At 43.6% G+C, this 25,468-nt stretch overlaps 1 protein-coding gene across 2 annotated transcripts in view; it reads right to left on the reverse strand.

The window, feature by feature from the left end:
* Window positions 1-25,468, reverse strand: part of LOC134969144 (uncharacterized) — a 371,526-nt gene that overhangs the window by 161,034 nt on the left and 185,024 nt on the right. For both annotated transcript variants that reach the window (XM_063944894.1, XM_063944895.1), the window contains one exon: window positions 139-389. In XM_063944894.1, coding sequence (XP_063800964.1) covers window positions 139-389 — 251 coding nt within the window. The remainder of the gene's footprint in view (window positions 1-138; window positions 390-25,468) is intronic.

A 25,468-nucleotide genomic window follows, 5' to 3' on the forward strand; every position in this document is an offset into this window, starting at 1 on the left:
ACCACATCCAAATCTAAATCTCTCTGCATAGGTTGCATCTGCCCCACCTGCAGTGCACATGGTTTTGCCCATTAGTGTGTTTTTCGGTTTGCTAAAAAAACCTGAAAAAGGGCCATTATCGACTACCCCATACTATACCTGATCATAGAAGCAGTAGCCATATCTCAGTTCTGTCACAAAGTGCTCACAGTTAGCACTGGTGACTCTGTACTGCAACCTCTTCCCCACTTGCTCCAAAGCTGCTCGCACTATTTCTGCTGGTGGATCGGGTCTTCTCTTTTTGTCATACTTGTTATTGACCTTATAAGTGCAGACAGGGGCAACTCGCTCCAAACGTTCTATTTCCACCACGGCTGTCTCTCCAAATGCGGAGGATATACCAGACCAACCTGTGTAGATAAGGGTAAAGTAATTGTATGTGTAGGGAATGTACTTGACCTTTGGCAATGCTTAAACTTGTGAATGCACAATATATACACATATATATATTTGTCACACACAGTCAGAAACATATACACCTGCCACAATCAATCACACACTTATACACATATTATACATATACTGTAGTGTGCTCCTCTCCTCCCACTTACCTTACACACTATCACATACTGACTTGGTGGGCTATGGGCACACTGTCTATTGCTGCTCCTACTGCCTTCACCCCTCCCTCCTCTCACATGCTGCCTGCAGTGAAACGGAAAGCAGTGCCGTGTAGCCCCGCCCCCCAGACTCGGATTCCACCCGTCTGCCCTGTCCCACTCCCTCTTCTTTCTTTGGAATTTATGCAGCTTGCAGTGCACTTTGCACTGCAGCTGCACACTGAACTGTGGGGCCCCTAGTACCCCCTGTGACCTCCCCTTAATTCAGCTCTGTGAGGGACAGAGGACTGCACAGCCATGCAGTCTGAGTCCCGCTGTAGAGAAGATGCACTGTCACCCTGTGTTCATGTCCCGATGTCACCCCGTGTGCATGTCCCAATGTCACTCCGTGTGAATGACCCACTGCTCCCGGTGTATATATGTCCCACTGTCTCCCATGTATATATGTCACACTGTCATCCCACGTACATATGTCCTACTGTCACCCCCTGTATATATGTCCCACTGTTACCACGTGTGCATGTCCCACTGTCTCCTCATGTATATGTCCCACTGTCTCCCTGTGTATATACAGTATGGTATCCGGTCTCTAGGTCGACAGTAACTAGGTCGACCGCTATTGGTTGACAATAACTTGGTCAACAGGGTCTCTAGGTCGACAGGTCAAAAGGTCGACATGAGGGTTTTTTTTTAACTCTTTTTTTGAACTTTTTCATACTTTACGATCCACGTGGACTACAATTGGGAATAGCACCTTCCGTTATTATACCAACATCAAGCACTTAGAACATGGTAAATTAAAACCCCTCACCACAATACGATGGGTGTATGTGCAGATGTGAATACATATGTCCAACGGAATGTGCACATGCATGCAAATGTATATATAAATATATGATCAGCTTCATCAATTTTTAATATTAGGATATTGTACTTATAGTCATCCCCCCTCATTGGATGCTCATTATTAATTTGGCACCTGCACACTATTATAAGATTATCAGGATTTTATCCTCCACATTTTTGCTGGATAACTAACATCATCGTGCCATTTATTCTGTCTTTTTCAAATGTGGTATTCCTTTGAATGCACCATTCCCCCTCTAACCCGTCCCTTACCCCGCCCCCAATTACACAGAGTACCAATGAGGCAGAGAGATTTTTTCCAAAGATGGGCTAAATAGCCCACATCAAACATGGCCGAAATAGATTCCCTGACGAAGGCCGCAACGGGCCGATACGCGTTGGAAACACATCACCACATCACCACAGAATATTTTAGTCATCTCCTTTTACTTTAACAGAGCCTTAAGGGAGAGAAAAACGAAGACGGACGAAAAAGAACAGCCACCTCACCGAGGGAACATCGCGGTCACGTGACCAGAACAACCCGGAAGCAAGAGGAGGACAGCGTCGCTTAGGAAGAACGGAGCAGGCCGCCGGCAAGAGGAAACCAGACGGAGCTACGAGGACAAGGTAAGGGACTCTGTAGGAGAGGAGAAGACACGGCAGACAGCCCAGTAGAGCTAGAAGCAGTTGTCTTCCTCCCTCTCCAAGACGGTGACCGCTTCCCCAATCGCACAGACAACTACGGTGCGCTCAAAAGAGCGACACCGCGAATTGTCAGAGCACAGGGGTGGACGGTATGTCCGGAGCCCTCACTACCTGACTAATAGCAACCACTAGGATCCCGTGCCATTAACGGCCATCCGGGGGTACCCCTATTTGTTTTTGAACTCTTATCATATTGGACATGTTACAGACATCGATCAGAGGCTCTGGTCATTCTAACAGAACTATAGACACTACAGAGGTGGGATGCCACCGACCTGAGTGTCTCCATTTTTTCATATAAACGGACTCGATACTGTATCTCCAGATACACAGACTTAATCTCCTTCCCTCCCCCCACATCCCCCACCGCCCCGTCCCCTTCCCAATTTTTAACCACAACCATCTTTTAGAACTGCATAAGCTCTTAGTGATTGCAGCAGATGCAGACATAACTTCAGTTTGAATAAAAGATACAATTTGATACTATATGGTCACTAGTCCGACTATTATTACAACAACATCTCTTTTGTAATTATTGTTTATTTGGCGCACCTATCCCTGCATTCTCCAGGGTCTCTAGGTTGACAGGTCAAAAGGTCGACATGAGGTTTTTTTTTTAAACTCTTTTTTTGAACTTTTTCATACTTTACGATCCACGTGGACTACGATTGGGAATAGCACCTTGCCCGAAGCATGATGAGCGAAGCGAGCCATGCGAGGGGACATGGTGCACTAATTGGGATTACTGTACGGTCACTGTACAGTGAAAACGACACAAAAAAAAACATTAAAAAACTCATGTCGACCTTTTGACCTTGACCATGTTGACCTAGAAACCCTGTCGACCTACTTAATGTTGACCAATAGTGGTTGACCTTCCATATCACACCCATACAGTATGTCCCACTGTCTCCTCGTCTATATATGTCCCACTGTCACCCAATATACATGTCCCACTGTCAACATATGTGCATGTCCCACTGTTACACTGTTTGCATGTCCCACTGTCACCCCATGTATGACCCAGTGTAACCATGTATATGTCCCACTGTGCTGCATTACAATTAAGTAGAGATGTGCAGCGGGCATTTTTCGGGTTTTGTGTTTTGGTTTTGGATTCGGTTCCGCGGACGTGTTTTGGATTCATACGCGTTTTGGCAAAACCTCCCTTTCTAATTTTTGTTGGATTCGGGTGCGTTTTGGATTCGGGTGTTTTTTTTCCAAAAAACCCTCAAAAACAGCTTAAATCATAGAATTTGGGGGTACTTTTGATCCTATAGTATTATTAACCTCAATAACCATAATTTCCACTCATTTCCAGTCTATTCTGAACACCTCACACCTCACAATATTATTTTTAGTCCTAAAATTTGCACCAAGGTCGCTGGGTGACTAAGCTAAACGACCCAAGTGGGCGGCACAAACACCTGGCCCATCTAGGAGTGGCACTGCATTGTCAGACAGGATGGCACTTAAAAAAAATAGTCCCCAAACAGCACATGATGCAAAGATAAATTAAAAAAAGAGGTGCAAGATGGAATTGTCCTTGGGCCCTCCCACCCACCCATCTCCTGCACGCCCCTGTCGTTTTTTTTTTTAATTATGCACCACCAAATTCATTGTATGTGCAAAACATGGGACGTGCTGGAATTTGCCCACATGTAATGCACGCACAATATTGGTGGTGTTGTCCGATGTCACAAATCCCCAGGAGAGTCCAACTGGGGTAAGCCAATCTGCGATGATGTTCCTCAGTTTCCGTAAGAGGTTGTCAGCTGTGTGTCTCTTATGGAAAGCAGTGATACAAAGCGTAGCCTGCCTAGGAACGAGTTGGTGTTTGCGAGATGCTGCTACTGATGCCGCTGCTGCTGTTGTTGCTGCGGGAGGCAATACATTTACCCAGTGGGCTGTCACAGTCATATAGTCCTGAGTCTGCCCTGCTCCACTTGTCCACATGTCCATGGTTAAGTGGACAGTGGGTACAACTGCATATTTTAGGACACTGGTGACTCTTTTTCTGACGTCTGTGTACATTCTCTGTATCGCCTGCCTAGAGAAGTGGAACCTAGATGGTATTTGGTACCTGGGACACACTACCTCAAGCAATTCTCTAAGTCCCTGTGAACTAACGGCGGATACCGGATGCACGTCTAACACCAACATAGTTGTCAAGGCCTGAGTTAACTGATTTGCAACAGGATGACTGCTGCGATATTTCATCTTCCTCGCAAAGGACTGTTAGACAGTCAATTGCTTACTGGAAGTAGTACAAGTGGTATTCCAACTTCCCCTCTGGGATGACGATCGACTCCCAGCAGCAACAACAGCAGCTCCAGCAGCAACAGCAGCAGTAGGCGTTCCACTCAAGGATCCATCGGAGGAATCCCAGTTAGGAGAGGACTCGTCAGACTTGCCAGTGACATGGCCTGCTGGACTATTGGCGTTCCTGTCTAAGGAGGAAATTGACATTGAGGGAGTTGGTGGGGTGGTTTGTAGGAGCTTGGTTACAAGAGGAAGGGATTTAGTTGTCAGTGGACTGCTTCCGCTGTCACCCAAAGTTTTTGAACTTGTCAATGACTTCTGATGAATGCGCTCCAGGTGACGTATAAGGGAGGATGTTCGTAGGTAGTTAACGTCCTTACCCCTACTTATCACAGCTTGACAAAGGCAACACACGGCTTGACACTTGTTGTCCGCATTTCTGTTGAAATAATTCCACACCGAAGAGGTGATTTTTTTGGAATTTTGACCAGGCATGTCAATGGCCTTAATCATCCCATGGACAACAGGTGTCTTCCCGGGTGCCTGACTAAAACAAACCACCTCTCCATCAGAATCCTCCTGGTCAATTTCCTCCTCAGCGCCAGCAACACCCATATCCTCATCCTGGTGTACTTCAACAGTGACATCTTCAATTTGAATATCAGGAACTGGACTGTGGGTGCTCCTTCTAGCACTTGCAGGGGGCGTGCAAATGGTGGAAGGAGCCATCTCTTCTTGTCCAGTGTTGGGAAGGTCAGGCATCGCAATCGACACAATTGGACTCTCCTTGGGGATTTGTGATTTAGAAGAACGCACAGTTCTTTGCTGTGCTTTTGCCAGCTTAACTCTTTTCATTTTTCTATCGGGAGGATGAGTGCTTCCATCCTCATGTGAAGCTGAACCACTAGCCATTAACATAGGCCAGGGCCTCAGCCGTTCCTTGCCACTCCGTGTCGTAAATGGCATATTGGCAAGTTTAAGCTACTCCTCAGACGCTTTTAATTTAGATTTTTGGGTCATTTTACTGAACTTTTGTTTTTTGGATTTTACATGCTCTCTACTATGACATTGGGCATCGGCCTTGGCAGACGACGTTGATGGCATTGAATCGTCTCTGCCATGACTAGTGGAAGCAGCTACAGCACTAGGTGGAAGTGGATCTTGAGCTTTCCCTATTTTACCCTCCAAATTTTTGTTCTCCATTTTTTAATGTGTGGAATTATATGCCAGTAATATATCTGGAATTAGACGGCAGTAATGTCTGGAATTAGATACCACTAGATAGATACCAGATACCGCTGTGACTGGAATGATGATGACCTATGCACAGTGACCGGACACTACCACAGCACCCTACAGCAGCAAGATGCAGCACAAGACACTGGACTTTTAGTAATGTACTGTAGTATACTGGTCCCCACAATGCAGCACAAGACAATGAGCACTGATACTGAGCACTGAAGAGGATACTAGAACTGACACTGAGCAGCAAGATGCAGCACTGGACTATTGTACTGTAGTATACTGGTCACCACAATGCAGCACAAGACAATGAGCAGTGATCCTGAGCACTGATGAGGATACTAGAACTGACACTGAGCAGCGAGATGCAGCACTGGACTATTGTACTGTAGTATACTGGTCACCACAATGCAGCACAAGACAATGAGCAGTGATCCTGAGCACTGATGAGGATACTAGAACTGACACTGAGCAGCGAGATGCAGCACTGGACTATTGTACTGTAGTATACTGGTCACCACAATGCAGCACAAGACAATGAGCACTGATACTGAGCACTGATGAGGATACTAGAACTGACACTGAGCAGCGAGATGCAGCACTGGACTATTGTACTGTAGTATACTGGTCACCACAATGCAGCACAAGACAATGAGCACTGATACTGAGCACTGATGAGGATACTAGAACTGAAACTGAGCAGCGAGATGCAGCACTGGACTATTGTACTGTAGTATATTGGTCACCACAATGCAACACTGATACTGAGCACTGATATTAAGCTTTCCACTGAGAGAACGTAGCCACGTCCTCTCGCTCTCTCTACAATGCATGAGTGAAAATGTCGGCGATGCGCGGCTCTTTATATGGATCCGAATGTCGCGAGAATCCGACAGCGGGATGATGATGTTTTGCCTCGTTCGTGTTTTCCGAGTCAGGCGGGAAGAACCGAGGCTGCCTCGGACCCGTGTAAGCCAGGTAGAGTTCGGGGGGGTTCAGTTCTCGAAGAACCGAACCCGCTCATCTCTACAATTAAGTAAGAACATTCCCATCTCCAGACCAGGCACAGCAGCTCCATGTAAACCCAATTCTGCTTTCCTACCAGCACATTCCACACAGCTCCCACGTTCTCACCACTTTAGAAAAAAAAGCCAGAAAATTAGCTTTGAGTTCCATGTGTCCACTGCTTGCCCCCTGCATCCCCAGTCCCCAGTGTATCCCCTCACTATGTATATATTAGTGTCTGTGTGAAAGGTACACAGGGCAGGATGAACAATATGGTGGCGTGTGTGTCTGAGCTCTACTTCCTTGGGAAGGCCATGCAATTGGGACAGGGAGCTGGCTGGGTGCCCGCTGGTAACCCTGAAGTACCCTGACACATGGAGTAAGGCATGGGCAGAGTGATTGGTCCTCAAACATTGGTTCCTGTGCCTCCCTGCATCCTCCTGTAGGTAGGGTATTAGGGTTAGTTTAACGGATGGGGTTAAGGTATTAGCGATAGCGTATCAGGGTTGGGTTTGGGGTTAGGATATATATATATATATACAGCGGGGATCGAAAGTTTGGTCACCCCAGGCAAAAATTCATTTTAATGTGCAAAAAGAAGCCAAGGAAAGATGGAAAAATCTCCAAAAGGCATCAAATTTCAGATTAGACATTCTTATAACATGTCAAAAAAAGTTTGATTTCATTTCCATCATTTACACTTTCAAAAGAACAGAAAACAAAAAATGGCATCTGCAAAAGTTTGGACACCCTGCAGAGTTAATGCCTTGTACTGCCCCCTTTGGACAGCTGAGACCTGGCAGTGTCATGGATTGTTCTCAATCATCGTCTGGAATGACCAGGTGATGTCAATCTCAAAGGTTTTAAAAGCCCAGACTCATCTGACCTTGCTCCAACAATCAGCACCATGGGTTCCTCTAAGCAGTTGTGTAGAACACTGAAACTGAGAATAGTTGACATTCACAAAGCAGGAGAAGGCTATAAAAAGATAGCAAAGCGTTATCAGAAGCCCATATCCTCTGTTCGGAATGTAATTAAGAAATGGCAGTCAACAGGAACAGTGCAAGTTAAAGCAAGATCTGAAAGACCAAGAAAAATATCAGACAGAACAGCTCGCAGGATTGTGAGAAAAGCAAGTCAAAATCCATGTGTGACTGCACGATCCCTCCAGGAAGATCTGGCAGACACTGGAGTTGTGGTACACTATTCCACTATAAAGAGATACTTGTACAAATATGGTCTTCATGGAAGAGTCATCAGAAGAAAACCTCTTCTACGTCCTCACCACAAAAATCAGCGCTTGAAGTTTGCAAATGAACATATAGACAAGCCTGATGCATTTTGGAATAAAGTTCTGTGGACCGATGAGGTTAAAATCCAACTTTTTGGCCGGAATGGGCAAAGGTATGTTTGGAGAAGGAAGGGCACAGAATTTAATGAAAAGATCCTCTGTCCAACTGTTAAGAATGGGGGTGGATCAATCATGCTTTGGGGTTGTATTGCAGCCAGTGGCCCTGGGAACATTTCACGAGTAGAAGGAAAAATGGATTCAATAAGATTCCAGCAAATTTTGGACGCTAACTTGATGCCATCTGTGAAAAAGCTGAAGTTAAAGAGAAGCTGGCTTCTACAAACGGATAATGATCCTAAACACACCTCAAAATCCACGGTGGATTACATCAAGAGGCGTAAACTGAAGGTTTTGCCATGGCCTTCACAATCTCCTGACCTCAACATAATTGAAAATCTATGGATAGACTTAAAAGAGCAGTGCGTCACAGACAGCCCAGGAATCTCAAAGAACTGGAAGACTTTTGTAAGTAAGAATGGGCGAAGATACCTCAAACAAGAATTGAAAGACTCTTGGCTGGCTACAAAAAGCGTTTACAAGCTGTGATACTTGCCAAAGGGGGCAGTACAAGGTATTAACTCTGCAGGGTGCCCAAACTTTTGCAGACGCCATTTTTTGTTTTCTGATCTTTTGAAAGTGTAAATGATGGAAATAAAATCAAACTTTTTTTGACATGTTATAAGAATGTCTAATCTGAAATTTGATGCCTTTTGGAGATTTTTCCATCTTTCCTTGGCCTCTTTTTGCACATTAAAATGAATTTTTGCCTGGGGTGCCCAAACTTTCGATGCCCACTGTATATATATATATATATATATATATATATATATCTTCAAGAACCTCATATACTTCCAGTCTTCCAACCCTGGCGCCTGCAATGACCTCCTTTCTGCTAAATCCAAGGGTCCCTACTCTTTGCTTATTCTTTTTGACCTCTCAGCTGCTTTTAACACTGTGGACCACCCTCTCCTTCTGCAAATCCTTCACTCCCTTGGTCTATGTGATACTGCCCTCTCCTGGCTATCCTCCTAACTATCTGACCGTTCCTTCTCCGTCTCCTTTCATGGCTCCATCTCCCCCCCTCACTTCTACTAAATGTAGGTGTCCCCCAAGGTTCTGTTCTTGGTCCTCTCCTTTTCTCTCTCTATACATCCTCATTAGGTGATCTCATTAGCTCTTTTGACTTACAGCATCATCTCTATGCTGATGATACTAAAATCTACCTTTCCACCCCTGACTTCTCTCCTGCCCTCCTCACTTGTCTATCCAACTGTCTCTCTGCTATCTCTTCTTGGATGCCCCAGCGCTTTCTTAAACTTAGCATATCTAAGACTGAGCTGATCATCTTTCCACCCTTCCACACAACCTCACCTCCCACAATTTAATTATCTATAGATGGCACTACTATCTCCTCTAGCCCCCAAGTGCGCTGTCTTGGAGTAATCCTTGACTCCTCCCTCTCCTTCAAACCACACATTCACCACCTCTGACAAAACTGTAATTTTCATCTCAAAAATATTTCCAGTATCAGACCCTTTCTCACCCAGGATGCCACTAAGACCCTTATCCACTCACTGGTCATCTCCAGACTGGACTACTGTAATCTCCTCCTGACTGGCATACCTACATCTCTCGACTCCAATCTATCCTCAATGCTGCTGCCAGGGTCATCTTCCTCACTAAACGCACTACTTCGACCTCCGCTCTCTTACTATCCCTTCACAGGCTCCCCTTCCCCTTCAGAATCCATTTCAAGCTTCTCACATTCACTTGCAAAGCCCTCACCCACTCCTCTCCCAGTTACATCTTTGACCTTATCTCCCTTTACACTCCCGCCTGTCCTGTTCGCTCTGCTAATGCACGCCGCCTCTCCTGCCTACTGATTACCTCCTCCCAGGCCCGGAAGCTACCCACCCAGCAAAGGGATGCAGTGCAGGGAGTCGCTGGGACGGAGAGGCACTCCCCCTGCTCTGCATCCCCTCCCTGCTGCTGCGCCGTCCTGTCCCCCCTGCTGCCAGCTGCTGTGCCTTTCACTGTATGACAGGCAGCGGCGCCGGCAGCATGAAAAGCCTCCAACCCTCCTCAATCACCTGTGTGACAGCGGCTGTAAGCAATGCGGGTCCTGAAAAAGGGGCAGAGTTACGACGGCATGAGGGGCGGAGCTACACGGGACCAGGCAGCTGAACAGTGGGGGAGTAAGCACTGCAGTGACGGCCAGCCAGACTTGGTAAGTGGAGGGAGAGAGAGAAATGTGTATGTGTGTGTGTATATGTGTGAATTGTGTGTGTGTGTGTGTGTGTGTGTGTGTGTGTGAGGTATGTCTGTGTGCGCGTGCTTTAAGGACACAACTACTGGGGGGCATTACGTATAAGGATGCTACTACTACAGGGGCGACATTATGTATAAGGATGCTACTATTACTGGGGGGGCATTACGTATAAGGATGCTACTACTGGGAGCATTACATATAAGGACGCTACTATTACTGGGGGGGCATTACATATAACAATGCTACTACTACTGGGGGAGGGGGCATTACGTGTAAGGACGCTACTACTACTGGGGGGGCATTACATATAAGGACGCTACTACTACTGTGGGTGCATTATGTATAAGGATGCTACTACTACTGGGGGGGCATTATGTATAAGGATGCTACTACTATTGGGGTGTATTACATATAAGGATGCTACTACTATGGGTGGGGCATTACGTATAAGATGAATAAGATTTTGCTACATTGTGGCGTAACTTTAAATGGGGGTACTATTGTGTGGCCATGCCCCTTACTTGTAAGACCACACCCCTTTTCCTGCTGCACGCCAAAGGAATATAGGAGGGCGCAAATTTATAGTTTGCAGGGGGGCGCTGAACACCCTAGCACCAGCCCTGCCTCCTCCCACCCCTACCTTCAATATTTTGTATGTGCTGCTCCCTTTTTCTGGAATTCTCGACCTCTCCGCCTCGGACTCTCCCCCTCCCTACAAAACTTAAAAGGGGCTCTCAAGACTCACCTCTTCACCAAACCCAGCCATCTCTCATCCTAAACCCTCTGTGGCCCACGCTCACTAAACCACAGATGGGGTATCTGTGTTACCCCTGTCTGTGCGCCCCTCCCCTTTAGAATGTAAGCTTTCACGAGCAGGGTCCTCTTCCCTTACGTGCTTTTACAACTCTTACTTAAGCTATCTTCTTTTCGGTACTCCCTTTGATGCCACCAAATCCCACGGTTTTCTGCCACCCTGTTACTTATTTCAGTGCTGTTTACTGACTATGTTTATATACCCTGTACTTGTCCTATATTGTATTTAACTGTAAGTCACTGTCTTCATGTTTTGCTTATTTGTTTACTCTGTAATTGGGCGCTGTGGATCAAATGTGGCGCCATATAAATAAAGGATAATAATAATAATAATAATACTTGTCATAAAATCCCTTCAATCTGGGACACCTATGATTTACACTAGAAATCAGTAATGTAATCCACCCCTAAACAGACCCCACCACTATTAGGGCTGCTTCCAGAAAATTCCCGGACTCGTTTTCCATCCCAATCTGCCCCTGCTGTGTGGTATAATGGGGCCCTTCTATAGGGCATATAATGAACTAACGCACTATTACTGTATGGTGCATAAAATGAATCAGGGCAATATTATGGGACAAAATCAGTGGCAGATTTTGTTGACATAGTGCGATGGATTGATACCATAGGTGTGCAGCAGGAGGTCTTATAGATAAAGGATCACCTCAGGAGTTACCTTGTATTCAGACAGAACGAGACTTGAGATGTATATCTTCTTTATATAGTACTGAGTACCAAGATCAATATAACAACAGGTTTCAGTAACAGCTTCTTAACTTAAACATGTCAGTAACATGAGCTGCTCAGCTCACCTCCTTTCCTCAGAGACTTTTCTAGAACACACACGTGAGGAGAGAAGAACAAACAAGTACATGCATATACAGCAGACAAACAATACACCTCTGTAAGTATACAGCGCCATCTACTGCCCCTGTACGGTAACTACATGCATATAAACAAACCCATAGTCTGTTGTACATATTTCAACACCCCTTCTCAACAGACTGGGTTTCTTCAGTTAGACCCATCTTTGACGTGAGTCTCCAATGTCTCTCTCTGGTAAGAGGCTTAGTCATGATATCAGCTGTCATATCTTCTGTTGGGCAATAGTTCAACTCTATAAGACCTTGTTCCTGTAGATCCCGCAGGAAGTGATGCTTGACATCAATGTGCTTGGTTCTTGGGTTCACTCTTTCTGTTTGCGCTAATGCAAGGCATCCTTGATTATCCTCATATATCTTGATAGGTTCTTCTTGAGGCATTCCTAGGTCTGATAGTAGTTGCATTAACCATACCACTTCTTGACTGGCGTGAGCTGCTGCGATATATTCAGCTTCTGTAGAAGATAGTGCTACGGTAGACTGCTTCTTGCTTGTCCAGCTGATTAATCCTTCTCCGATAGAGAATAGATATCCACTTGTGGATTTTCTGTCACTAGTATCTCCAGCCCAATCTGCGTCAACATATCCTGTTAACTTGTGACTTGTGTTTGCTGAGAGCTTAAGCTTCTTGTTAATCGTTCCCTTCAAGTAACGAATTACCCTCTTAACTGCATTCCAATCCATCTTGGTTGGTTTAGAGACTTTTCTGCTTAAAATCCCGACTGCTGTGGAGATATCTGGTCTGGTGACGGTTGCAATGTATAGCAATTTTCCTATGGCTTTTCTGTATAGATGGTTATCCTGTAACAGGTTGCTCTGATCATTTGGTTCCTTTTCATAACTTGTCTCCATAGGAGTGCTTGCTGTCTTTGCATCTTGTATACCAAATTCCTCAATGGTTTCCTGAATTTTGTATTTCTGACTTAGTGTGAATGTTCCATCATCTTCTCTTGAGATTTGCATTCCCAAGTAATGCGTTATGTGGCCGAGGTCTTTTGTTTCAAACTGACGGTTTAGTTCTTGTAGCAATTCAATTTCGTCCCCTTCTTGTTCAAAACAAACTAGCAAATCGTCCACGTAAATCAATACATAGAACCATCTTTCCTCTATCAATTTTGTATAGAGACATGGGTCTGCTTTGCTTCTAATGAATCCTTTTTCTGTCAGAACTCCATTTATCTTTGTATTCCATGCTCTTGCTGCTTGTTTAAGACCATATATACTCTTGTTAAGTTTACATACATGATCTGGGTTCTGAGAATTCACGAAGCCTGGTGGTTGTTCCATGTATATATCATTCTTTAGTTCACCATGTAGGAAAGCCGTCTTTACATCGAAATGTTTCACTTGCATACCCTTTATGGCTGCTGTTAGGAGTAAGGTTCTAATGGTAGTGTGCTTCACAACTGGAGCAAACGTTTCATCATAATCTTCTCCAAATTTCTGTGAATATCCTTTAGCAACCAGTCTTGCCTTTATCTTTCTATTTTTCCTTCAGAATCATACTTGACCTTAAAAGTCCATTTACATCCTATGGCCTTTTTGTCTACTGGTAGTCTGGTCAATGTCCATGTCTGATTGTCTTCCATTGATTCCATTTCTTCTTTTGCGGCACCTAACCATTTCTGTGCTTCTCTTTCAGAAAAATTAGCAATTTCTTCCCATGATGCAGGTTCTTGTATGTTAATAGCTTTTGCTTTGTAAGATAAACGTGCAGGTGCTTTTCCCTTATTTTCTCTTGAAGAGCGTCTCACCCCCTCGGATGTACTCTCACGAGGGTCGCTGGTATTTGTCTTGTGTTGTACTTCAACTTCTTGAGTGATCTCTACTTCATCTGTTTCTTTGGATTCAGTGCTTTCTTCTTCAGTAGAGTCTACTGGAATTATGACATCATCTCGTGTTTCTTCTATGAATGTCACACTGTTGCTTATAACTATTTTTCCAGTTCTTGGATTTAAGATTCTGTAGCCTTTTGAATGTTCGCTGTAGCCGACTAGAACTCCCTCTTCTGCTCGGTTCTGCAACTTGCTTCGTTTTTCAGCGGGAATGTAGACAAAGGCTCTGCATCCAAAAACTCTAATGTGCTTTAAGCTGGGTTTCTTACCGTGCCACAGCTCATATGGTGTCTTCCTTACTGCTTTGGAAAGTAGTCTGTTTTGAAGATAGGTGGCTGTTGCTGCTGCTTCACCCCAATATTTATCAGGTAGTCCTGAATCTGTAAGCATGCACCTTATCATTTCTGTTAGTGATCAGTTTTTCCTCTCAGATACACCGTTTTGCTCTGGTGTATATGGTACTGTCTTCTGATGCTCAATACCGAGTCCTCTTAAGTACCGTTCTATTTTCTGTCCTGTGAACTCGCCTCCATTGTCGCTGCGAAGAGTTAGCATATTCCTCTTGAACCTGTTTCTGGTCATGGTCACATAGTCTTGCAGCTTTTCTAAGACTTCATCTTTACTTTTTATTAGATAAGTGACTGTGAACCTGGAGTAGTCGTCAATGAATGTCAGCATGTACCTTTTGTCTCCTACGGTTCGCGTTTTCATAGGTCCACATACATCACTATGTACCAGGTCTAGTGGTCTAGAAGCTCTGTTTTCACTTTTCTTAGGAATTGTCGTCCTTGTTGCTTTTGCTTTTATGCAGCATTGGCATTTCATCATTTCCGAACAGTCTGACACTTTGAGATCCCTGGCTAGGTCTCTCCTCTGCATTTCCTTTATGCAATCTGGGTGTCTGTGTCCTAATCTTCTATGCCACTTGTGAATACAGTCAGCGTGTTTCTGTGTACTCAGCTTTGCCTGCTGTGCTGCGATATCCAGACAGTATAAATGTTCTTTTATTCTGGCTGTAGCTAGCGTTTCTTTTCCATTTTGGATAAAACACTTATTATTCTGAAACTTTACAGTAAGTCCTTTTTCTACTAGATTCTTTACTGATAGCAGTGCTCCTTCAAGCTTGGGAACATATAGCACATCTGTTACGGGTATTTCTGCATAGCTGCCATTACCCTTGGAGCATAGGAATTGACCATTCCCTTTCCCTTCTGCAATGATATTTGTTCCATCTGCTAGGTAGATTGTTTCTTTATGGTTCAAATCAAGTTCAGTAAAGAAGTCCTTGTTATTTGTCATATGACTAGTCGCTCCTGAGTCTACATACCACTTTTCACAATTGGGTTACTGTCGCTTTAAATGTTCCATTCCAATTGTGTGCTCCTGTATCTGTAAGTGTGGCTTTGGCTCTTTGTTTGTGTAATCTTTCTGGTGGTTTGTGCTGCTCTGTCTTCCATATGGTGCAATCTTTTTTCAGGTGACCCACTTTCTTGCATCTGAAACATGCTCTTGTTTCCCTGGTGTGTGGCTTAGTGCCCGCCATTTTAAGTGCTTTCTCTGTGTCACTTTCAGTATTGCACTCTGTAAGCTCCTTTCTGCGTTGATACTCCTCTATGAGCCTGTTCTTCACAAAGTCTGGTGTGATTTCTGCTTCAGGTCTCATTTCTAGTGCATTTATTAGTGCACTGTATGTATCTGGTAAACTGCACAGGAGGATAGCTACTATGTGGTTGCTTTTGATTTCTTCTCCCATTGACCTGAGCTATATGGTTATCTCTAGTAGTGCACTGATGTGTTCTTGCATTGTCTTGCCTTTATTAAATCTCATTTGGTATAATTTTCTTAATAGGAATAGTTTGCTGTTCAAACTTGATCCTTCATGCACTCTCTGTAATGCTGTCCACATGTCTTTAGCTGTACTCTCTTGTCTTATGTGTATAAGCTGTTCATCTTCCACCAGTAAACTTATAGTGGCTCTTGCCTGTCTGTCCTTCTTAATCCACTGCTGATCCTCTCCTTCAGGTCTGTCTGCATTTATAACATCCCATAAATCATCTCTGGTTAATAGCATTTCTACTTTAAACTTCCATGTCTGATAGTTCTCATTAGAAAGCTTGCTAGCAGCTAGTCTGAGATCTGTGTAATTTGCCATAACCCTTCCTTGTATAGATCTCTCTATTCTTCTGTGGTATTAAACTTGTTTTACTCACAGTTTTCTTTCCAAGGTTCTCCTGGGTTGTTTCTTGTGTACGTTACACAGTCTGCTGTCTGCGCCTGCTGGGACTTGCAGTGCAACTCGTGATCTGGATGCTGCTTAGGATGTACTCCTGAAAACTTTATCTTGTATAGACTCCAGTCTGGGCCCATAACCTGTTGGCATAGTGCGATGGATTGATACCATAGGTGTGCAGCAGGAGGTCTTATAGATAAAGGATCACCTCAGGAGTTACCTTGTATTCAGACAGAACGAGACTTGAGATGTATATCTTCTTTATATAGTACTGAGTACCAGGATCAATATAACAACAGGTTTCAGTAACATTTTCACTAAGAAAGGGTTTGACTCCCCGGTAGGTGCGCAAAGTGGTAGGAGCAGCCTATATCCAATGCACAATAGGGGTATTTCCCTTCACCCCCAAAAAATGACTAATAATAGAAAGATATATGGATTGGACAATGGCGCCCTTCTGTCTCTATAAAATACGTATTCTCTATGATTATACAAGAATATACGTTCCTTTATATAACCTGTATCATCAGCATGTAATTAGTCAGGCTACTCTTCTGTCCATACAGCATCCCTTCTCTTGTTCGGTTTTCTCTCCAAATGCCCAGAAATAGAGGAAAATGGACAGGCAATAGTATAATACTGTTTTATTCAATTTAAAACACATCAAATATCCAGTCCAAATAAAAACTGACACACAAGTGATGAGAAAAATCCCAGATAGTGGAGGTAATGTAATTACCGGATAGTAGGAGAACCGATCAAAGTTCTCAAACTCGCATAAGATGTAATGGCAATCACAGGCAGCCACCCGGGTAACAGCTCCCTGGAACCGGCAATAACCCACGTCCACAATCGTCTGGATAGTCCTCCTCACGGCACCGACGCGTTTCAGGTCTATTCCAGACCCTTTTTCAAGGTAAGTGTGTCTCCATACAGTCATCCGGTCTATTTATCCCAACATCCCCCAATCAGAGTGAATTTACAAATTTTTAATCCATATCACCTGTTACAAACATGGCAGCTTACATATAGTTTAAACACGTAGTCATAGTAACCACCTCTATCCTCCAATAGTGTGAAGCCTTATAGTCTCATGACCTTTAGTCATGTGATCCCAGGTCATGTGACTTGTGTCCTTTCCCTTTTCCTGTCAATATTGTGGTATGGGCATTTCCGCCCTTAGTTGACGTTTTCCTCCTAATTCACATTTGTAATAGATGGGCCCGTCATCTTCCCTATTATATATATGGTGATACTCTTAATGTCTATGAGGTATTTCACCTCAGTAACATTGTCTCCTCTCTCCACCGGGTGTATATAACGGGCACCATCCCGTTTCTAGTACTTCCGCCCTTACTCCCGGCGGTCCGTATGTCACATCCGCTGACGTCACCTGGCTGTGTTGTTTGTTCTCGGCGGGATGTTAGTGCTTCCGCCATCCGCAGTGTACGTATTGCCAGTCACTCCTTTCTTGACTTCCTGGGGCTGGTAGTGTGTGCACTTCCGCCCTTACATGCTTCAGTCCTATATTCCATATCCGCCCTGGATCTGTGACATAAAAATAGGTTGATGGAGTGGGATCATAGCGGTATCCATAGCCCATAGGGAAGAACTTTGCCATAAATGTGGTGGTTCATTGATTTATCCTCCATTTTCAATGGTGGCATAACGTAATGTTTCTTGATGATTTTAACTACAATGTAAATAAAATACATTTTTAAAATATTATTGATAAAAAACCCCATTAATGGGGATGAAAAATCCTTCATATATATAGATAATAAATAAGAAATAAAATACAAATATCATAATAAAAGAAATTTGATTCCTATATGGAAACCTCAACTTATGATGGGACATGAATATACAATAAAACAGTCTGTACGATACATATCTGCATAATAATACGAAAAAAGGTCTATAAAAACCACTTTAGCTCAAAATCTGAGTTTAAACCATGAGGTATCAATGTATTATATTTATAAATAAATTCCATCTCCATTTTCGCCAGGCACTTTGCCAGATCTTTATGCCTGCGACCACTCTCCACCCTTTTGATGCCTACAAATCTTACGATTTGTTTGGGGTCACAGTTATGGTGTTTTTTAAAGTGGCTGGATAACGCATGGGTTTCTAGTCCCCTTCTGATGTTCCTAAGGTGCTCTCCTATCCGTATTTTGACCTGTCTAGAAGTACGCCCGATGTAAAAAAGGTGGCAGGAACATTCAATGGCATAAACCACATTTTTTACGTTACACGTAATAAAATCACGTATTTCGTGGATGAATCCATTAATCACTAAATTTTCTAATTTCTTCCCACTATCCGTGGTGATTTCCCTACATCCCACACAAGACCCGCACCTGTGAAACCCTTTTGTGCTCCTAATGCCTTCTTTTTTCATTGGAGGTAAATCACTTCTCACTAGTGTGTTTTTCAGGTTGGGTGCTTTTTTATAAATGAACAGAGGTTTTTCTGGTAATACACTTTTCAAAACAGGATCTTTCCTCAGTACCCCCCAATGTTTTCTAAATGATTTTTCTATCATTTTATGCTGAACATTATATTGGGTGATAAAAGCATATTCGAACTTGTTGGATGTTTCTGTTCTCTGTTTATCTTCCAATAGAGTTTCACGTTCCAAAAAAATGACGTTCTCCTTCACTTTTTTTAGCGAGGCCGCCTCATATCCGCTGTTTATGAATCTCTCCTCTAGTTGTTCAAATTGTTCCCTACAGACCCCCTCATCAGAACAATTCCGTTTAATTCGTTTGAATTGGCTATTCGGGATGGAATTAAGCCAATTCCCATGATGGCAGCTGTTTCTGTCAATGTAGGTTTGTGAGTCGGTGGGTTTTGTAAATGTCTTGGTCGGTCTCCAAGTTATGCCAACATCTTTATGGGGAAATGGGAGACCGACTTTGTATGGAACTCCCACCCATTTGGGGCGAACCTGGTGTCGTGGAGGCGGTACATCGATGATGTCCTCTTTCTGTGGAAAGGAGAAAGGGAAGAACTTGATAAATTTTGTATCTATCTTAACGACAATCCGTGTCATATTGAATTTACTTTCAATGTGAGCAATATTGAAGTCAATTTTTTGGACATCAGTCTATATATCAAGGATGGTGTCCTATGTACCAAGACATTTACAAAACCCACCGACTCACAAACCTACATTGACAGAAACAGCTGCCATCATGGGAATTGGCTTAATTCCATCCCGAATAGCCAATTCAAACGAATTAAACGGAATTGTTCTGATGAGGGGGTCTGTAGGGAACAATTTGAACAACTAGAGGAGAGATTCATAAACAGCGGATATGAGGCGGCCTCGCTAAAAAAAGTGAAGGAGAACGTCATTTTTTTGGAACGTGAAACTCTATTGGAAGATAAACAGAGAACAGAAACATCCAACAAGTTCGAATATGCTTTTATCACCCAATATAATGTTCAGCATAAAATGATAGAAAAATCATTTAGAAAACATTGGGGGGTACTGAGGAAAGATCCTGTTTTGAAAAGTGTATTACCAGAAAAACCTCTGTTCATTTATAAAAAAGCACCCAACCTGAAAAACACACTAGTGAGAAGTGATTTACCTCCAATGAAAAAAGAAGGCATTAGGAGCACAAAAGGGTTTCACAGGTGCGGGTCTTGTGTGGGATGTAGGGAAATCACCACGGATAGTGGGAAGAAATTAGAAAATTTAGTGATTAATGGATTCATCCACGAAATACGTGATTTTATTACGTGTAACGTAAAAAATGTGGTTTATGCCATTGAATGTTCCTGCCACCTTTTTTACATCGGGCGTACTTCTAGACAGGTCAAAATACGGATAGGAGAGCACCTTAGGAACATCAGAAGGGGACTAGAAACCCATGCGTTATCCAGCCACTTTAAAAAACACCATAACTGTGACCCCAAACAAATCGTAAGATTTGTAGGCATCAAAAGGGTGGAGAGTGGTCGCAGGCATAAAGATCTGGCAAAGTGCCTGGCGAAAATGGAGATGGAATTTATTTATAAATATAATACATTGATACCTCATGGTTTAAACTCAGATTTTGAGCTAAAGTGGTTTTTATAGACCTTTTTTCGTATTATTATGCAGATATGTATCGTACAGACTGTTTTATTGTATATTCATGTCCCATCATAAGTTGAGGTTTCCATATAGGAATCAAATTTCTTTTATTATGATATTTGTATTTTATTTCTTATTTATTATCTATATATATGAAGGATTTTTCATCCCCATTAATGGGTTTTTTTATCAATAATATTTTAAAAATGTATTTTATTTACATTGTAGTTAAAATCATCAAGAAACATTACGTTATGCCACCATTGAAAATGGAGGATAAATCAATGAACCACCACATTTATGGCAAAGTTCTTCCCTATGGGCTATGGATACCGCTATGATCCCACTCCATCAACCTATTTTTATGTCACAGATCCAGGGCGGATATGGAATATAGGACTGAAGCATGTAAGGGCGGAAGTGCACACACTACCAGCCCCAGGAAGTCAAGAAAGGAGTGACTGGCAATACGTACACTGCGGATGGCGGAAGCACTAACATCCCGCCGAGAACAAACAACACAGCCAGGTGACGTCAGCGGATGTGACATACGGACCGCCGGGAGTAAGGGCGGAAGTACTAGAAACGGGATGGTGCCCGTTATATACACCCGGTGGAGAGAGGAGACAATGTTACTGAGGTGAAATACCTCATAGACATTAAGAGTATCACCATATATATAATAGGGAAGATGACGGGCCCATCTATTACAAATGTGAATTAGGAGGAAAACGTCAACTAAGGGCGGAAATGCCCATACCACAATATTGACAGGAAAAGGGAAAGGACACAAGTCACATGACCTGGGATCACATGACTAAAGGTCATGAGACTATGAGGCTTCACACTATTGGAGGATAGAGGTGGTTACTATGACTACGTGTTTAAACTATATGTAAGCTGCCATGTTTGTAACAGGTGATATGGATTAAAAATTTGTAAATTCACTCTGATTGGGGGATGTTGGGATAAATAGACCGGATGACTGTATGGAGACACACTTACCTTGAAAAAGGGTCTGGAATAGACCTGAAACGCGTCGGTGCCGTGAGGAGGACTATCCAGACGATTGTGGACGTGGGTTATTGCCGGTTCCAGGGAGCTGTTACCCGGGTGGCTGCCTGTGATTGCCATTACATCTTATGCGAGTTTGAGAACTTTGATCGGTTCTCCTACTATCCGGTAATTACATTACCTCCACTATCTGGGATTTTTCTCATCACTTGTGTGTCAGTTTTTATTTGGACTGGATATTTGATGTGTTTTAAATTGAATAAAACAGTATTATACTATTGCCTGTCCATTTTCCTCTATTTCTGGGCATTTGGAGAGAAAACCGAACAAGAGAAGGGATGCTGTATGGACAGAAGAGTAGCCTGACTAATTACATGCTGATGATACAGGTTATATAAAGGAACGTATATTCTTGTATAATCATAGAGAATACGTATTTTATAGAGACAGAAGGGCGCCATTGTCCAATCCATATATCTTTCTATTATTAGGTTTCAGTAACAGCTTCTTAACTTAAACATGTCAGTAACATGAGCTGCTCAGCTCACCTCCTTTCCTCAGAGACTTTTCTAGAACACACACGTGAGGAGAGAAGAACAAACAAGTACATGCATATACAGCAGACAAACAATACACCTCTGTAAGTATACAGCGCCATCTGCTGCCCCTGTACGGTAACTACATGCATATAAACAAACCCATAGTCTGTTGTACATATTTCAACAGATTTTACCTATGGGCTGCAGGACTGCAGCCCACCCAGTAAAATCTGCCACTACAGGGAGTGAGCCACACAGTGACTGGCAGTGACATCTATTAGAAGTCTTACCTGCCAGTTAACCCCTGTACAGACAATCCCATTTGGAGGCGTCTCCTCCTTTCCGGGACTGCGAGACCGGGCTGCGATCGCCTGGTAGCGATCCGTGCATGCGCATTCAAGCAGCGGTTGGACTGTGCCATAGGTTCCCCCTCCTAAGCATAACCAGCCCCGAGCTCTATGAGCCAGTCCTGGTTCTATTAAAACAGCATTTTAATAAACATACTTACAGTACACACTCACACACACATACTTACACCCATGTATTGCTTAGGTCCCTTTGTCCTGTAGGAATCCATAGGGTTCCTGTGAAAAGAAATTAAAAACATACTCACCTAATTCCAGTGTAGATCGGTCCTCTTCGGTCTATGTGGGAAGCCAGAGATTCCTACAGGACAAGGGGACTAAAGTGCTACATGGGATGGTATGTAGGTAAGTACAGTATGTGAGTGTGAGAACTACAGGTACCAGTGGGTACTTTAATGTCCTGCATGCTAGTACTTGTGGTTCTCCAAGTACCAGTATATGGGGGAGGCTTGCTGGGACCTGTAGTTCAACTGTATAAGACAATATTCAATCTTAATTTTACACATTTGGTGGACTATGAACTCAGCATCCACTGCAAAGGGATGCTGGGCATATCCCTGGGTTTCAGCCCTGGCCCGCTGGGACCATTATACAGTGCATCTGGAAAGAATTCACAGCGCTTCACTTTTTCCATATTTTGTTACGTTACAGCTTAATTCCAAAATGGAATAAATTAATTTTTTCGCTCAAAATTCTACACACAATTCTGTTACATAATGACAATGTGAAGAAAGTTTTTTTTAGATTTTTGCAAATGTATTCAAAATAAAAAACTAAGATTTCACATGTACATAAGTATTCACAGCCTTTGCTCAATTCCTTGTTGATGCACCTATGGCAGCAATTACAGCCTCACGTCTTTTTGAATATGATGCCACAAGCTTGGCACACCTATCTTTGGCCAGTTTCGCCCATTTCTCTTTGCAGCACCTCTCAAGCTTCATCAGGTTGGATGGGAAGTGTCAGTGCACAGCCATTTTCAGATCTCTGTAGAGATGTTCCATCGGGTTCAAGTATGGGCACTGGCTGGGCCACTCAAGGACATTCACAGAGTTGTCCTGAAGCCACTACTTTGATATCTTGGCTGTGTGCTTAGGATTGTAGTCCTGCTGAAAGATGAACCGTCACCCCAGTCTGAGGTCAAGAGTGCTCTGGAGAAGGTTTTCATCCAGGATGTCTTTGTACATTGCTGCATTTATCTTTCCCTCTATCCTGACTAGTCTCCCAGTTCCTGCCGCTGAAAAGCATCCCCAGAGCATGATGCTGTCACCACCATGCTTAACTGTAGGGATGGTATTGGCCTGGTGATGAGCGGTGCCTGGTTTCCTCCAAACATGATGCCTGGCATTCACGCCAAAGAGTTCAATCTTTGTCGCATCAGACTAGAGAATTTTGTTTCTCATGGTCTCAGAGTCCTTCAGGTGCATTTTGGCAAACCCCAGATGGGCTGCCATGTGCTTTTTACTAAGGAGTGGCTTCCGTCTGGCCACTCTACTATACAGGCCTGATTGGTGGATTGTCCTTCTGGAAGGTTCTCCTCTCTCCACACAGGAATGCTGTAGCTCTGACAGAGTGACCATCGGGTTCTTGGTCACCTCCCTGACTAGGGCCCTTCTCCCCCGATCGCTTAGTTTAGACAGCCGGCCAGCTCTAGGAAAAGTCCTGGTGGTTCCGAACTTCTTCCATTTACGGATGATGGAAGCCACTGTGCTCATTGGGACTTTCAAAGCAGCAGATATTTTTCTGTACCCTTCCCCAGTTTTGTGCCTCGAGACAATCCTATTTTGGAGGTCTACAGACAATTCCTTTGACATCATGCTTGGTATGTGCTCAGACATCCACTGTCAAGTGTGGGACCTTATATAGACAGGTGTATGCCTTTCCAAATCATTTCCAATCAACTGAATTTACCACAGGTGGACTCCAATTAAGCTGTAGGAACATCTCAAAGATGATCAGTGGAAACAGGATGCACCTGAGCTCAATTTTGAGCTTATGGCATAGGCTGTGAATACTTATGTACATATGATTTCTTAGTTTTTTATTTGTAATAAATTTGCAAAAATCCCCAAAAAACTTTTTTCACATTGTCATTATGGGGTATTGTGTGTAGAATTTTCAGGGGAAAAAATAGGATTTTAATTACCACCGGTAAATCCTTTTCTTGTAGTCCGTAGAGGATGCTGGGGTCCACATTAATACCATGGGGAATAGACGGGTCCACTAGGAGCCACTGGCACTTTAAGAGTTTGAGAGTGTGGGCTGGCTCCTCCCTCTATGCCCCTCTTACCAGACTCAGTCTAGAAACTGTGCCCGAGGAGACGGACAACTTCGAGAGAAGGATTTTACACAGATACTGGCGAGATTCACACCAGCTCACACACAAGGCAAACCAAGCTAACAAGCTTGAAACATCAGCAACAGCTCAACAATATTACTTAACCAAGGAATAAAACAGTACTCAACCAAGAACTAAGCAGTACTGAACTAAGTAACCAATGCAGGATCACGAAGAGCTGAGCGGGCGCCCAGCATCCTTTACAAACTACGAGAAAAGGATTTACCGGTAGGTAATTAAAATCCTATTTCCTCTTACGTCCTAGAGGATGCTGGGGTCCACATTAGTATCATGGGGATGTACCAAAGCTCCCAGAACAGGAGGGAGACCAAACTGAAGGTCCTCAGAGGCCAAAGTATCGAACTTGTAGAACTTAGCGAACGTGTTCGACCCTGACCAAGTAGCCGCTCGGCAAAGCTGTAAAGCCGAGACACCCCGGGCAGCCGCCCAGGAAGAACCCACCTTACGAGTAGAGTGGGCCTTAACAGACGTAGGACACGGCAATCCTGCCATAGAATACGCATGCTGGATAGTGAACCTGATCCAGCGAGAGATCGTCTGCTTAGAAGCAGGACACCCAAGTTTCTTGGGATCATATAGGACAAACAGAGAGTCCGATTTTCTGTGACAAGCAGTCCTCTTCACATTTTTAGAGCCCTTACAACATCAAAGGACTTTGATGAAATTGAGGAGTCAGTAGCCACTGGCACCACAATATGTTGGTTGATATGAAATGCCGACACAGCCTTCGGAAGAAACTGCTGACGTATCCGGAGCTCAGCACTATCCTCATGGAAGATCAAGTATGGGCTCTTACAAGACAAAGCTCCCAGCTCCGACACACGTCTAGCAGAAGCTAAGGCCAACAAAGTGACAGCCTTCCATGTGAGAAACTTGACCTCAACCTCCTGTAGAGGCTCGAACCAATCCGATTGGAGAAACTGCAGCACCACGTTAAGATCCCATGGTGCTGTAGGCGGCACAAAGGGAGGCTGGATGTGCAGAACCCCTTTCAAAAAGGTCTGAACCTCCGGGAGGGAAGCCAACTGTTTCTGGAAGAAAATGAATAGGGACGAAATCT

The sequence above is a fragment of the Pseudophryne corroboree genome, chromosome 11 (genome assembly GCF_028390025.1).
Source record: "Pseudophryne corroboree isolate aPseCor3 chromosome 11, aPseCor3.hap2, whole genome shotgun sequence".
NCBI classification, from domain to species: Eukaryota; Metazoa; Chordata; class Amphibia; order Anura; family Myobatrachidae; genus Pseudophryne; species Pseudophryne corroboree.